Raw genomic sequence first — 14,678 nt, 5'->3', positions numbered from 1 at the left:
TCAAGACACCGCTGGATCTCAAACAGAAAGAACCAGCGAACCAACGGTCTTTAACATAAAGACCCATCGATACCATACCTGACAATATCACGCCAGCCTGCATCAACCACAGCGATTTTCTGTACCCATCTGCCTCCACCGTTACGATCCTATCGCCACGGATCGTCAGACGGCCAACGGTTCACGCCGCCTGTGCCCGCCGTCCCAGCGAAGACGGATAATCGCCAGCAGCAACGGTATTTACGCGCCATCGACGATATCCAGTCTTCGTAAAACGTTATCGCATATCTGGTTCGTCAAACGGGCCATTGCCCAACAAAGACGAGTCAATACTGGTTATCGCATCTGCACCAACACAGTCCCCACACCAGCAGCATGATTTTGCAATCCGCATCACCAGCGATCGCGATCTCGATCGCATCACCGTTTACATCCGAAATATCGGTCCTTCAGACCATTCATCGGAAACGACGCACCAGATCGGCATCGCAGATAAACAACAGTCAAACATCCCACGCACTGCGCCGCCATCATCATCCGATGATGGTCGACGGAGGAGCTGGGGTGAAACCCTGTACCGACCAACCTCGTGACCACAGCGGCATCGCCAAAGTCCACCATGCACGAACCATTACGAATCGCATGAACAGTCAACACACCGAACAGTTTATTCCGGTCAGCGATTATGTTCTGCCGTTCAAACCCGCCGGAGCTGCTTAACGACCATTAGCCGTCAGACATCGACCTCAACATGGACGACACGCCCACGACGCCATCCAGCCTGTCCCGTTTTACAGTCCACGACCATCTCACCCACCACGATCACTCAACCAGGCTCGAGCACCGAGCATACAGAGCTCATACTCACGAGCCTTATCCATTATCGATCACGCCGATCCGTCGGCCTGCATCAACACCACATGAAAGACAAGACAAACACGAGATATCGAATGCAGCTTGGTCACACTGGAACTGCTTGTCATCAACGCAAAGAAGACGCCCAGACGCCGTCAGCCATTACGTTATCGACGCGGCGCACATCACCTGCCTCACGCAGTGAACGCCCAGGCCGGTCACCGCAGCAGGGCCCAAAACCAGCATAACAGCGTCTGTCAGTCAGAGCCAACCACATGCACAGCGATTTGCTCAGCCCACGAGCGCCTGACGACAGCCTGTCCTCTCATCTTCTGTTATCCAGCTCATGTCATTTGCGTTCACTTGAGCTACATTGTGCTTTTTGTAGTTCGTTTACTCAATTTAGTCCGCATTTTTCATTCAGTTATCAAAAGAAGACGCCATCGCCAACCCTATTGCACTGCCGAAAAGATGAGAATGTGATATCAATAAGGTTAGCGGTAACGTCTTCTTTTCAAATAACTTAGATAATGTACCAAAGAGAAAAGTACAGGACTAAATTACAAGAAAAGGTACTTAAAAACAGAACTTACAAAAGCTTTTAATTCTTAAGCTCAAAGTAGAACTTGTACCGTGAAGCGGTGTGTGTTCTGCAATGAGAAACTAGGATGCTTATATAGAAGAAAAGATGAGAAGGTTAGGCTGTGAATCGGGTGCTCATTGGGCCCCATCGTCATTCACAAGAGCCTTATCTCTTCTTTTCATGCATGCCTTTACAGCTATATTCTTTTACAAATGGGCGGCTCCCCGAGGCTCAACCCATGTTAAAAGATTTGCTATTATTTCTTTGGATTTTTAGGGCCCACCATTGCTCTGCTTTCTTATGGTGGTGTCTCCTTTATTTTCTGGACGATTCCTTGCACGTGAATAAAGGTGTCCAATAATGCACCTTTAGTCTGCATCACCTCGGGTAAAGCGTCTTGAAAGTAGAGGTAGAGTCCTCTTTTGACTTGGCAGCGTCTGGAAAAGTCTTTTTCTTTTGCGTTGATGATAAGCTTGAGTTCCCACAAGCTGTTGAGTAGATTCCTTGCTGCGGTGCTTTCGATGTGCTCCATGTGCTGTCTTTTGTCTTTTTCATATAGAGTGTTGGTACTTGGCCCGATTCCTTCAGCGAGTTCTTCATATTGGTCCAATAATGGATAAGGCCCGCAAGGTGTTGGGAGGTCTGGGTATGTGGCCTGCTCTCCAGTTGCTCCAAGGCCTCGTTGAAGTGAGTCATTATAGTTATATCTTCGTCGGATGGGTTCCATGGACCTATAATAAAACAGACAAGTCTGGATAAAGCATCAGCTAAATGGTTCTCCTTATCGTCTATATGCTGAAATTGAACAGTAATGCCCAAGCCGGTAATGAAATCAGTAAAAGCTATCCAGCGAACGCGGGAAGGCTTATTTTGTGCAGTTTTGTTGAAGAAGCTTATAATCGCCTGGCAATCTGTTCGAATTAGAAGCTCTTCTTTATCAAGATAATATATTTTGAAGCTATTCATGCAATTCATAATGGCATGAATTTCCGCATCTATAGTGGACTTTGGCGGGGAGAATTTGCCACTCGCATAGGCACATATTAATTCTGAGGATTTTGGGTCAAATTTTTGGGGTTTCCATTTTAGAACTCCTCCCCATCCTTCCATACATCCATCAGATTCAATGATGATGAAGCAGCTGGTAGGGGGTATTGCTAAATCCGGAAGTGTTTTGACTATTGCCTTTATTTTATCTACCAATGCCCAATCCTGGGTATTCATCCGTTTTTCCCCATTTGGAGATGTCTTTGAATACAGAGGACCCAGTATTTTTCCCAGATTAGGGATATAAGAACGGGCGTAATTAAGAATCCCAAGCCAAGATCGCAATCCTTTAGTAGTCTGGAGGTCTTGATTGCTAAAATCCGCCACCTTTGAAATTATATGGGGCTGTAGTTTAATTTTTGAATGCCCAATAGTAGCCCCAAGGAATTCTATTGTTGGACTTCCTATCTTCATCTTTGTTGGGCTTAATATTAGCCCATTTTGCTGACAGATCTTTAGAAGAACCTTGCAATGCTTACGATGCTCTTCTTCGTTTTCTGAAAAGACTAGAATATCGTCAATATAAACTGCTATAAATTTTTCAGTACCTTTAAAGCAGTTATCCATCTTGCGTTGGAAGACGGCAGGAGCATTTTTAAGGCCGAAAGGCATAACAAGCCATTCAAAAAGGCCATCTGGCACCCAGAAAGCTGTCCATGGTACTGATTCAGGATCCATAGCTACTTGATGGAAGCCGCTCTTAAGATCAAACTTAGAAAATATCTTGCTTCTTCCTACTCTGTGTATTATTGAATTGATACCTGGAAGGCTGTATTGGTCTTTATGGGTATTATCATTCAGTCTTTTGTAATTAAAGACCATTCGTTCCTTTCCTTTCGTTTCTTTTCCTGTTTTGGGGTCCACAGTTGTGCCAGAATAAACTATAATGGCCGTAGTCCTATGACGACTGTTACTTGGCCTGATAACCTTGAGGTCCAGCAAGGACTTAATATGTTTTCTGAAAGAGTCTTGCATTTGAGGGGTCACGTGTTTAAGCGGTCTGTCCTCAATAGTCAGATCTGGATTCTTAATATCTAGCTTGCAGGTGACTAAATTAGAACTCCAGAATTTCATAGGGTTGTCCCCAATATAACCAGTGTTGGTTAATTCAGTAATTAGGTCTTGCAAATACTGCCCTGGTTGCCATGTGCACACTTGCTCTTGAATTTGAACATATTCTTCTTCTTCCAGTTCTAATTCTTCAATAGTGGGAGCTGCAGGAATAACTTGTTGAGTATGAATAGTAGTAACATTTTTGTAGAATGTTACCTCATTGCCTTCTATGCGGACTCCTCCATGCATAGCACGTATAAAGTTGCAACCAAGAATCATGGTAATATTTCCTCCCAGAGTAAGGGGGAAAGCATAAGTATAAGGTATTCTGAACTGATGATCCCCAATCTTCATATTGTCATATTTCAGTTTCTTATTAGCTGTTGTCTTGGAATTGATGCCGCTGAAATTAACAACAAAAGTATTATCTTCAATGGCAAGGGGAGGTATTGATACCTGATCTATACAGCAGGTGGTAGCGCCAGTATCAAGAATGACATTTACTTTAAAACTATTTATTCCTGGAATAGAGAGTTCCACCACCAAATTGAAGAGGCCATTTGTTTTGAATTTTGGTTGCTTTGCCTCTTCTATAGAGAATATCTTCTCTTTTCCTGAGTCAATTAATACATGTAATTCTTCTTCATAAAATTCATCAACTTCAGGATAAAGAGGTTCCTTTTCTTTTTCTGAGCTCTCTATTTTCTTCTGAAGATCTTTATTCTCTAGTTCCAAAAGATCAATTTTTAGTCTGAGTTCTTCATTCTCTGTGTCTACTTCTAACTTGTCAGCCTGATGGTTTCTTAGCATTTCTTCCTTCTCGGCAGCAAATTCTTTCTTCAAAGACTCTGTCTGAATTTCTGCTAATAATTTGGCACTTATGACTTCTTGTTTCAGCCTCTCAATTTCTGCTGCTGCCCAAGTCATGTAATTTTGCTGTTCTTGAATTAAGGTAGTAGGAGAAAAGGGAACAGGAATTGACCTTTCTACAGGAATACTCATATCAAAGTAATTCCTTGTACACATACCGCATGATGTTATTTGGCAAATACTGCAATGCATACGGTGTTTTTGCATGGTTTCTCTTTTACAACATGTGCACTTCTGGTGCAGGGGTGATATTTCTCCATTAATCTCCCATACGTGATTGCAGTCATGTTGCCATTTGGAAATTCTAACCATGGGCTGCCATCCTTCTGATTTTCCTATCATATAGGAGTTTGTACGTTCGATGAAAACAAATAAGAACTCTTGGTTAAGGATGGTGTTCACCTGATGGTCTTCTCCTTCTGATATGCTAAAAATAGCATCTAATTGCTCATCTCCTTCTTGTACTGATAAGATTTCATAATCATCAGGTATCTCGAGTCCTTCGAATAGAGCTACCCTTTTTGTATTTTTGTATTCTCTGGGGCAGTCTCGTACAAAGTGACCTTCCTCACCACATAGGAAGCATTTGCATTTCTTGTTGCGGAGTAAGTGTTTCTTCTTTTCTACTCGCGCATGGGTCTGGTGGGGTTTGCCTTTGTACGTAGTAGACCTTCTGAGTCCATATTTCTTCCTTGGATCCTTATAGTATCCAGGAATAGGAATTTGACTGCAGAATGATAGGTCTTTGAGAGACCTACTGAAGGCCGCCTTCTTGCACTCTTCTTCAAGGTATTTATAAGTAAAAATCACCCTGGGATGTACTCCTGTGGTATTTTCTTGATATTTGTCTTCAAAGGCTGCTTTTATTCTGCGCCCCAATTCTCCAGGAAGCTTTAGCCAAAATTTTTCCGATACTTCTGGCCCAGTAAAGAGTCTTCCTGTTTTTGCAGCAAGATTCATATAATCGGTTAGAAATGGAATTATATCTTTTACCTGAGGGCATGTAAGTCTTTCAAGATCTCTGTAAGCCCTGTCTTGCATGTCAGTTGATCCTTGAAATGGATCTTCTAGTAAGAATACCCTTCGTATTTGAGAAATGATATTCTGGGTCCCATTTCTTCCATCACTAGCATTGACTAATTCTTGGTACTCATTGGGGTAGGCCATGCGCCATTGAATCCAAGTTAGCCTTTCTGTTTCACCGAGAAGGTTTTCAATATACTCAGCTTTGTCAAGCGTATCAGTGAAGTTTTGTAGTGCCACCACATTTTTGGTGATTGCTTCCCATCTGAGAAATACATCTTCTATGAGATGCAACTGAGTAGGAAGTGTAAGAATAGCTCCCGTCTGTTGTTGAGCTGTCGGAAGATTCCACCATTCTGAATTGTCTTTTCTCTTAAAATTTCCTTTTGTTAAAGGGGTAGCCATACTTACTGGTTCTTCCTTGAGAGTTCTATTGGGAGGATAACCGACAGGGTTCATAGTAGTATCAACAGGTGGCCTATAAGAGGAGGCTTCTTGAGAATAAATTTGTTCTTGTAACTGCTGTAACTTTGGATAATCTGAAATCCATTCTTCCGTAATACCAGAGGTTGCACCAGTTGCAATTATCTCTTCATTCCCACCAGCTTCCGCGAATGGATTGACAAATTCGTCTTCAGAAGTGGGATACTTAGGTGCATCCTGTAAAGCTAGATACTGCAAGTAATCAAGGTAGTCATCATTATCAGTATCATTAGTTGTAAACATACACAAGAATTGCGTAGGTTTGGATGATGATTCTTGTGAGGATGAGGGTGAAGGCAGAGAGTCTAATTCTGCTTGTAACTGTCGCCGATATTCCCTAGAATTCCGTAGCTGCCTAGTTGCGATTGTGAAGCTACGTTGTAGGGATGGTGCTTCATCCAGAAGATTAAGGTATGCTTCTTCTTCATAGAACTTGTATTGTTCCCTCGCATACTGTCTGGCCTTTTTCTGCATAGCTAGTAATTTTTCATTAGGAAAAGGTTTGATTTTCATAACCTCTTTTCCTTTGAAGTTCTGGCTAACTAGTAGTTCCTCAGGTTGAGGTCGTGCAGCGACATATTCAGGATATTCCGCAGCATATTCTTCATCACTACAACAATAATGGCACCCAGTGCATTTTGGATCTGCTTTTATGTGGGAGCAACCATGCCTTGTAGTTGTTGAGCCAAAACCTGAAACACCTCTTGGGGTAGAATTGAGAACTTCTACCTCCCTTACAGTTGGTGTTGCAATGTACTCTATTATGAGTTGAGCAATGTATTCCTGCTTGTTCAGAAATATATCATTATTTGTTGTGTTAAAAGCCATAATTTTTACCTCGCCTCGGTAATCTGAATCGATAACACCTCCCATGATAATAATGCCTTGTAGTGCCGTACTTGACCGAGGGGCTATCCTGGCGTAGGTATTTTGAGGGATTTGTATGCAAATACCAGTTGATAATAAAGACCTTCCTTTAGCAGGTATATCTTGTGCATATGCAATAGAGATATCATACCCTGCCGCTCCTGGTGTTCTTCTAATAGGGAGCTGTGCTAGTGAAGATATTCTTCTGACTAGCAATTCTTCCTCTAGCGACACCTCCGGCGGCACCGGAGGCTTCCGGCGGCGCCGGAAGCGTCCCGTGACACTTTCGACGCCGCCAAAAACGTCGCGTCCCGACGCCTCCGTAGCCCCCAACCTTTTTGGCGCCCCGCGACGCTTCCGGAGGCACGGGAAGATTCTAGCGACGCTGTCCATGCTGCCGCGCGACGCACGACGCCGACGAAATCTTCCCTAGGTTGGTGCCGGTTTCGGTACGCGGGCGGAACGGTAAGCTTCGCCCATTCCGCCCGGCACAGAACGAAATTTTGAAGCTTGGTAGCACCTGATTGAATGGGATGAGTCACCGAATCCCAGCCCACCCAAATTCTTTGGCACACAAAGTTTGTCTCATTGCTCCCAGTGCATGTGCTTTTTACCATTATCCATTCCCCACCAAAAGTTCGCACACTCCATTTCACTCTCCTCGCATACTGATCGTGGTATATGAAAACATGGCATTGCCTAGCTTGAGATAGCTTGCAAAACTGATTTGATCAAAACCTCCTTGCCACCCAGAAAATTGTGCCCCTAACTTTTTATTCGTTTCAAGACCCTCTCTTTAAGGTAGGAAAATTGCATTCTTTTACTCCGCATTAAGAACGTCAGTAAGCACAGATAAACTTCATGACCTTGGACTACTGGTGTTGTGAATATCATTTTGATCGCTTCAATAGGGACTGTAGAGGCATTCGGACTAAAAGACAATGCTGACTTTTCAAAGTTTATCAACTGACCAGATGTGATCTCATATTTCTTCAAGAAATCCCTAATTTTGGAGCTATCTTGGACCTTTGCCTTGAAGAAGATAAGGTTATCATCGGCGAAGAAAAGGTGCGAGATTGGTGGCCAAGACATAGCGATCCAAACTCCTTGAAATTCATTGCTTGTCTCCATAGCTGTGAGCATAGTGGATAAATCTGGTGCACAAATCACAAACATGTATGGAGATAAGGGGTCTCCCTAACGAATACCTCACTGTGGCCAGATTGAGCCAAAGACTTCATTGTTCAAGATAAAGTTGTAATTTACCGAAGTCACGCAGTTCATGATCTTATTGATCATTGGTGCAAACCTGAGCCGAGACATCATTGCTTTCAAGAACGACCATTTAATTTGAACATAAGCCTTGCTCATATCATGTTCGATCATATTCCAACCTGTCTCAACCACAAAGCTACAAACCTCCAAAATCCACACGGGTTCAAATTTGAAATGGTGCCTACCACCCTAGAACTGTCCTCGAGTGTCCCTACTACATCTTCTGAGTTCCAAAAGAAGACGTCTATGGTTTGAACTATAAAATTCAAGTGTCTGAATCCGAGTTGTCGGATAAAGCATCCTCCATTCAAAGGTACTAATGAATCTGTCAAGTTTATGAGATTATTTCCACCACTACGATTGGTCCATGTGAAGAACTCCCCTTCACAAGCTAGATCTTGGAGAGAGCAAACCCTAGAACCTCTCGAAAAGCACTCATCTGTGTCAATGAGCATGGAGTCCCACTAGTTTTTTCACTGTCAAAACACACCTCGTTAAAGTCACCTCCTACCAGCCACGACAAGTCCCGGAGATTTTCCATACTACATAACCTTTGTAAGAGGGTCCACAAGTCTCTTCGTCGATTACTATCCGGGTGCCCATAGAAATCTATGAATCTCCAATTGTTCTCACCCTCACTAACACAACAATCAATATGTCCCGAAGAATAAGATTTTACTCCCACGGTTAGTGGGTTCCTCCACAGAAGTAATAGACCTCGCTTTTACCCAGGCAACCTACAGAGAAACAACCCTCAAAACCAAGTAGATACTTCCTGTTCCTACTCTAATATTCCTTTAGTTTTGTTTCCAACACAAAAATGAGGGTGGATTTCTTTTCAACGATCAACTGTCGAAGTTCCCAGAATGCTCTCTAGTTCCCAAGGCCTTGAGCATTCCAAACAATACAACTCATGGTGATCGGCGGGGCTGTAACACAGCCACCGCCAGTATATCAATGCAGTTTTGAACCAAATTGTCTATGGCTTGCTTTTTCTTTGAGGGACTTTGCACTTCAGTATCATCTTTATTAGTCCAGGCTAGCACTCTCTTGGCATCACGCATCACCAAATCCTCGCTTATTATTGGTTTGTTGCTTTGCTTAAGTCGGGCTCCGCACTTCCACTGGTGTCAGCTGCATTTGTGGGATTCCAATTTTTCCTTACCCTTGTCAGGGGATCTAACCTGTTGAGAAGAACCAAAGATGAATACCTTATCTTTTGCATCCTCCTGCTTGCAGCCATCGTGTTCGTTATTGTGTGGCCAATGTCCTCTGGCTGCTCCGGAATCCATGTTAATGCTAGCGTGCTACCTTTAGACTGACTTGTGTTTGAGCCCCTTTCTATATTTCCGGGATTCTTGGTTGCTTCTTTCGTACCATCTATTTCACTTGGCTCGATGCCCGAGTCGTTAGCGTTAGCTACCTCCGTTTGTGTGGATCATCATCTATTAACAGTGTGAGAAGAGGCACACATCCATGCCCTATAGGCTAAAGTATGTTTATCAGCAAAGGAATCCTCACGGACTTTGGCGTTGTGTCCAACCCGACCATGACATCTTCTATTCCCTCCCCAACTCCAACGCTGACTCCCTTCAAAAGAGGCGTGGTAATATTGAGACTGATTCTTACTCTTGCAAATCGGCCAATGAAATTGCCACCTTCTCCTGAATCAATCTCCTCGATATCTCCAAGTTGGGAACCAATTTGGTGCATCACATTTGCATTCATGAATTCCACAAGGATATTGTGACACTAAACCCAAAAAGACGTCTTATCAAAGTCATGGTTGCATGGCGCAACAAATCTCTCTAGTTCTTTAAATATTACCAAGTCGTTAAAGAAATTCCATGGCCCTTCTCTTAGTATCCGTTTCCGATCCGTGGCTGACTTGAAATTGAAAACAAAGATGTTAGGGCCAGCAATGTCTATCTCCACTCAATGTAGGGTTTGCAGAAGGTGTGACGTCTATTGTTTAAAGGTGTCTCGGTTGGCAGCCTTCACCGACATAACTTTAGCCATGAGACAGTTCCCAATCCTATCGGCACCAATCTTTAGTTCCTCCTCTTTCAGTTGTAGTTTCTGGCATGGTATTGTATGCGATAGTTTCATCTCTGCAATCAAGCGTGCCATCTCATCAGGATCCAGAATATTAGCAATAAACCTACACTCAGATCCCAAGAAACAGGATCGGGTGATGATCTTACACAGGGCAAGAAGATGGCTCTCACTAGCTCTCCACCGAAACCGTAGGTCTCCACGATAACCCTAGGAGAGACAGGAGAAGAACAAAATCTCTCTAATTTTATTTATCTTTTATCATCTCATTTATTAAATAATTTTTATTGATCTATCTTTATCTTTTGTTCTGATTTCTTATTGATAATTTAGAAGATATTTCATCTCCTTTATGAAATAATTATCACTTTTTTTCTGATTTCTTAATGATAATTTAGAACATAATGAGACATAATATGCATATTCTTTAAGGTTTTTTAACATCTTTTTTTTATCACATTTATGAATAATTTTATTTTTTTCATCTCATTTATGAAATAATTTTACTTTTTCTTTTCTTTCCTACAGATTCTAATTTCACTGATTCTACCATGTTCAATTCAATGATTTTTTAAATTTTTTAAATACTAATGTGCATTGTAAAACAAGGAGAAATTGTAAATACTATCGTGTATTAATCTAAATCAGAAAATATGAGCCAATACATGTATTGGTTAGAATATATTCTACTGTCAGATACAACAGATCCAGACACTTATGCTGATTTTGACAACCATGGTATGGACATACTTTATAAATTATACAGGTTCTAGCACGGGTTAGTGTTAAGAATAAACAATTAGAATGGCAATATTTCCAGAGACCATTGCAAAATACTATCATGTATTGCTAGATCATACAAGATGAACCTTGCCATTACCTACCATAGTAATTCTTTTTTTCTACAACTGTAACAATGCATATGTATATATGTCTGCACTCACACTTTAATGAACATATTTATGTGTAAATTCTTCAGAGGAAAATTGCCCAAAAATCTACAACCATGAAGGACATCAAAGGACAGATAGCAATCATGATGGCTTTGAAAAACATCAGAACATACATTACTAAAACAACTTACAAACCAAATCGGAGAACATCGCCAACATGCACTGCTGTGTAGACTTTTTTCTTTATCTGCAAAAACAATATAGCTTGAATATAATATTGTGAACAGGAATGATAATTCTGAGTACATGGAACATAATACAAAGTATATTCCCGTTGCTAATTTCCAAAAAACAACACTTAAACATAATATTATTTGAGTATTTATTTTCAAAGTTTTAAGAAAAATAGAAGGTATAAAACCCTAGATACAACTAATGATTACAACCAAACACTCCTACTGTGCTTGGCGTTAAAAGTTATGTTTTATCCTCATGATTTACCACGTGACATAGATCAAAGTGCAGGGATTGGTATTGTAACAACAAGAAATTGCAACTAGGCAATTCTTTTGTCCTCTTAGAGCACAAGACTATATGGCAATTTTCAAACTTGAGTTGCCATTCTTTAAGGTTGGAAGCCTTTTTCTTGGCAATTAATGGTCTAGCTACTAAAAGTTATGTTTTATCCTCATGATTCACCGCGTGATATAGATCAAAGTGCAGGGATTGCTATTGTAACAACAAGAAATTGCAACAAGGCAATTCTTTTGTCCTCTTAGAGCACAAATTATATGGCAATTTTCAAACTTGAGTCGCCATTCTTTTAAGGTTGGAAGCCTTTTTCTTGCAACTAATGGCCTAACTACTTAAGCGTAGTTCTTAAGGTTCTATATTCATGATTCACAGTGTGCAATGTAACATCATTATATATATATAATATTCTAAAAATTAGATAAAGCTCATTGTAAATTAAATCCAATCCATATTAGCTCACTAAATTCAGTTTCAATCCATTAAAATTCAAAAATTAAACTCAACCAATTATATAAATGAAAGAAAAGATGAATCCTCCATTGCAAGCTAGAAGTGGAGGGTGGAAGCAGTTGGAATCCCAGTGTCAATAGCAACGTAGGAGACGTATTGCAACATGGAGACTCAAACTCGATAATGAGATGAAGAGTGAGGAGAACAATTGTTGCCCCATCAAGACTCAAAAGTCATAATGTGGGTGGAACAGACAATGATTAAGTTCTATCACATCAAAGATGTCTATCCTTCCTCTCTTCAAATAGCATTGTCGTCGCCTTCCTCTCCATATATCTAGTCACATCATCAAGAGTTGAAGTAGTGTTCATGGGTAAAATTTGCTTTACAACTTAGGCATTTAGAAATTAGAAAAATAATCATAATATTATCATATGGGAATCAAACAAATAGCACCTGGACTTTGTTGACAAATGTCCCATGTGTACTACCAAGATCGTACAGCAAAACTTCATCCTTCTTAAACTGCAAAACTGGAAGGCAGATACAGAATAAGGGAACAGGAGCCAGAAATATTTAAATGATTTAAGTCGAGGAATCTGCAAGTTCTAGGTAGTGGTCATATGCCCAACAAGAGTAGGTAGACAAAACATTCAGTTTTGAGCAGTTAATATGCACACTAAAGCCAACTTCCCTTGATGCCCAGCATCAATTGGAAAAAGCCAAACAACTAAAGAATCTAACTTTTTTGGGTTTGTCTCTAACATTGTTTTTGCCTGTGGGGGCTGGGGTTTGGTCTTACATAAGTAGCCCTCGCCTCCTATTTCTTGCTCATTCAGCCTCTAACTCCACTGACAATTTCTAGTCTCTTGAAACCCAATGAAATTTTCTCCTAAAAAATTGCATATACAGAAGGTTCTTTTAACACAAGGGATGATTTTATTTTATACTAAACCGTAATATTAGTGCATTAATATGTGAAAAAGCATTCCCAAATACTAGCATTTCTAAGTAAATTATTTAGGACTCTTTAACACATTCATAATATGCAGTATCTATTTGCAGATAAATCTAAGTATAAATTGATTATGCATGCGACAATACCAAAAATCTATATGTTACAAACCTGCGTGGAACCGGGAAATTGTTGGATGTTCCAGCACAAAATCACATAGATCAACACGTCCAAACATATATGCCCCTTTTTGAGACCTAGAACATAAGAGATTGTCGACAAAATCAGCTTTTGCACCTTAAATAACTAGAGCAGTGAACAACATATGCATGCCATATCATTATCCTTAAGATCATATAAAAGTTGAAATCAGAAACCACAAAAACAGTATGGCTAATTCAAGCCATCAACCGTTTAAGGAGCATAGAGAACAATATTATTTATAACATTAACATGTGATTCATAACCTGATTGTTAATTGGCTCCATTTTCCAACCCTGATAGCAATATTTTTATGCTTTTGAAAATTTGTTAGTCTACAACCATATAAATCACTTGTTACAGTCATTGCTGATTTACACACACACCCACACATATAGTCAATCGTAAGTCTCCATCTCTAAATCAAGAATCAAAGTTTTTCATATAAACTTCTAGACCTCGATAAGTTAGGGCTATAAAGTTGCAAGCATATTTGATGGAAACTAGAAAAGATAAGATTACAATCAGTATTTTTCTTGGGTTAAACTTAGATTTAAATGAAATTTTAAAATACAGAACCTACACCTTACAGCTACAAGGAAGCAAAAGAAGAAAATATTTCATTGTCCATAGAACAAATGGAGGAAGAAACCTTTACAGACAAATCAAAAAAAAATACCTGATGTACTAAAAACAGAGAAGATTTTGCTTTGAGGAAATGTAAAACGGATAAAACTCACACGTCCAGTTGCTCGATGATGATACCATCCTTAAGGACCTCAAGGAGGAAAGGGTGCCCAGGAGGTTCGCTCCACGTTGGGATCGAGTAAGGAACGGGTAGTTTGTCGCTTTGAGATCCGAAGGAGCAAGAGGAAGAAACACTAGGGCTCGGTTTCTCAACAATCTTCACTTCAGGCCCGGTACCAGTGGTCTCCGAAGAAGAGCTGGGGTTTGCTTCAGATTCCGGAACGGCGGACTCCGCTGCGCAAGCTCCCTCCTGATTCGCACTGAACTGCGAGTGCTGGGCAAGAGGAGGCTCGCCATTAGAGTTCTCGAGGGTAGGGTTTGGGTTTCGAGGAGGGGGAGGACCCATGGGAACCTTCATGACTCCGGAGAAATTCGAGAGGAAAGGGACCAAGCGAGCGAACAAAACGAAGCGGCGACGCCGGAGAGAAAGCGAGACCAGGGTTGGGGAAAGAACCGAACGTACCTGATCCGATATGGCAACTCGAAGAACTGATCCGAAAATTCAGATTTGGATTTCGGATTTCGGAATTTTCGATATGTCGGGAGTGCGGATTCTAATCGAGTTTCTGAGCTGTAGTATGACTGAGGTTGGAAAAATTCGATCCGAATTTGTCAATAATATTAATATTAAGAAATTTAAAACGATAACAAAATTAAAATTAAAAACTCTTCAATAGAAACTGTAAAAAAAATATATTAATTTTTAGCTTTTTACTAAATCACGTAGATAAATTTTTAAAATTATCAAATCTAGTAAAATAATTTTAAAATTATTAAATCATATATC

The 14,678-nt window shown here is 40.6% G+C and overlaps 1 protein-coding gene across 1 annotated transcript; it reads right to left on the bottom strand.

Annotated features, from left to right (window-relative positions):
* Window positions 1–11,175: 11,175 nt before the first annotated feature.
* Window positions 11,176–14,367, bottom strand: LOC122052969 (kanadaptin-like). The gene is made up of 4 exons (XM_042614753.1): window positions 13,885–14,367; window positions 13,115–13,200; window positions 12,445–12,521; window positions 11,176–11,251 (listed from the first exon to the last, which is right to left on the bottom strand). Exons 1-4 carry the CDS (start codon window positions 14,247–14,249, stop codon window positions 11,192–11,194), a joined length of 588 nt encoding a protein of 195 aa, XP_042470687.1. The 5' UTR covers window positions 14,250–14,367; the 3' UTR covers window positions 11,176–11,191.
* Between the last annotated feature and the right edge of the window lie 311 nt (window positions 14,368–14,678).

The sequence above is a fragment of the Zingiber officinale genome, chromosome 3A (genome assembly GCF_018446385.1).
Source record: "Zingiber officinale cultivar Zhangliang chromosome 3A, Zo_v1.1, whole genome shotgun sequence".
In the NCBI taxonomy this organism is placed as follows: Eukaryota; Viridiplantae; Streptophyta; class Magnoliopsida; order Zingiberales; family Zingiberaceae; genus Zingiber; species Zingiber officinale.
Note: the sequence above shows the minus strand (reverse complement) of the source record. Positions and strands in the feature narration are given on the sequence as shown.

Excerpts from the sequence above, each read along its gene's own strand:
- LOC122052969 (XM_042614753.1), bottom strand. The coding sequence starts at position 14,249 with ATGAAGGTTCCCATGGGTCCTCCCCCTCCTCGAAACCCAAACCCTACC. Across the intron at positions 12,522-13,114 it reads AATTTCCCGGTTCCACGCAG|TTTTGCAGTTTAAGAAGGAT; the intron begins GTTTGTAACATA and ends TCTGCCTTCCAG. Across the intron at positions 11,252-12,444 it reads CATTTGTCAACAAAGTCCAG|ATAAAGAAAAAAGTCTACAC; the intron begins GTGCTATTTGTT and ends TTGTTTTTGCAG.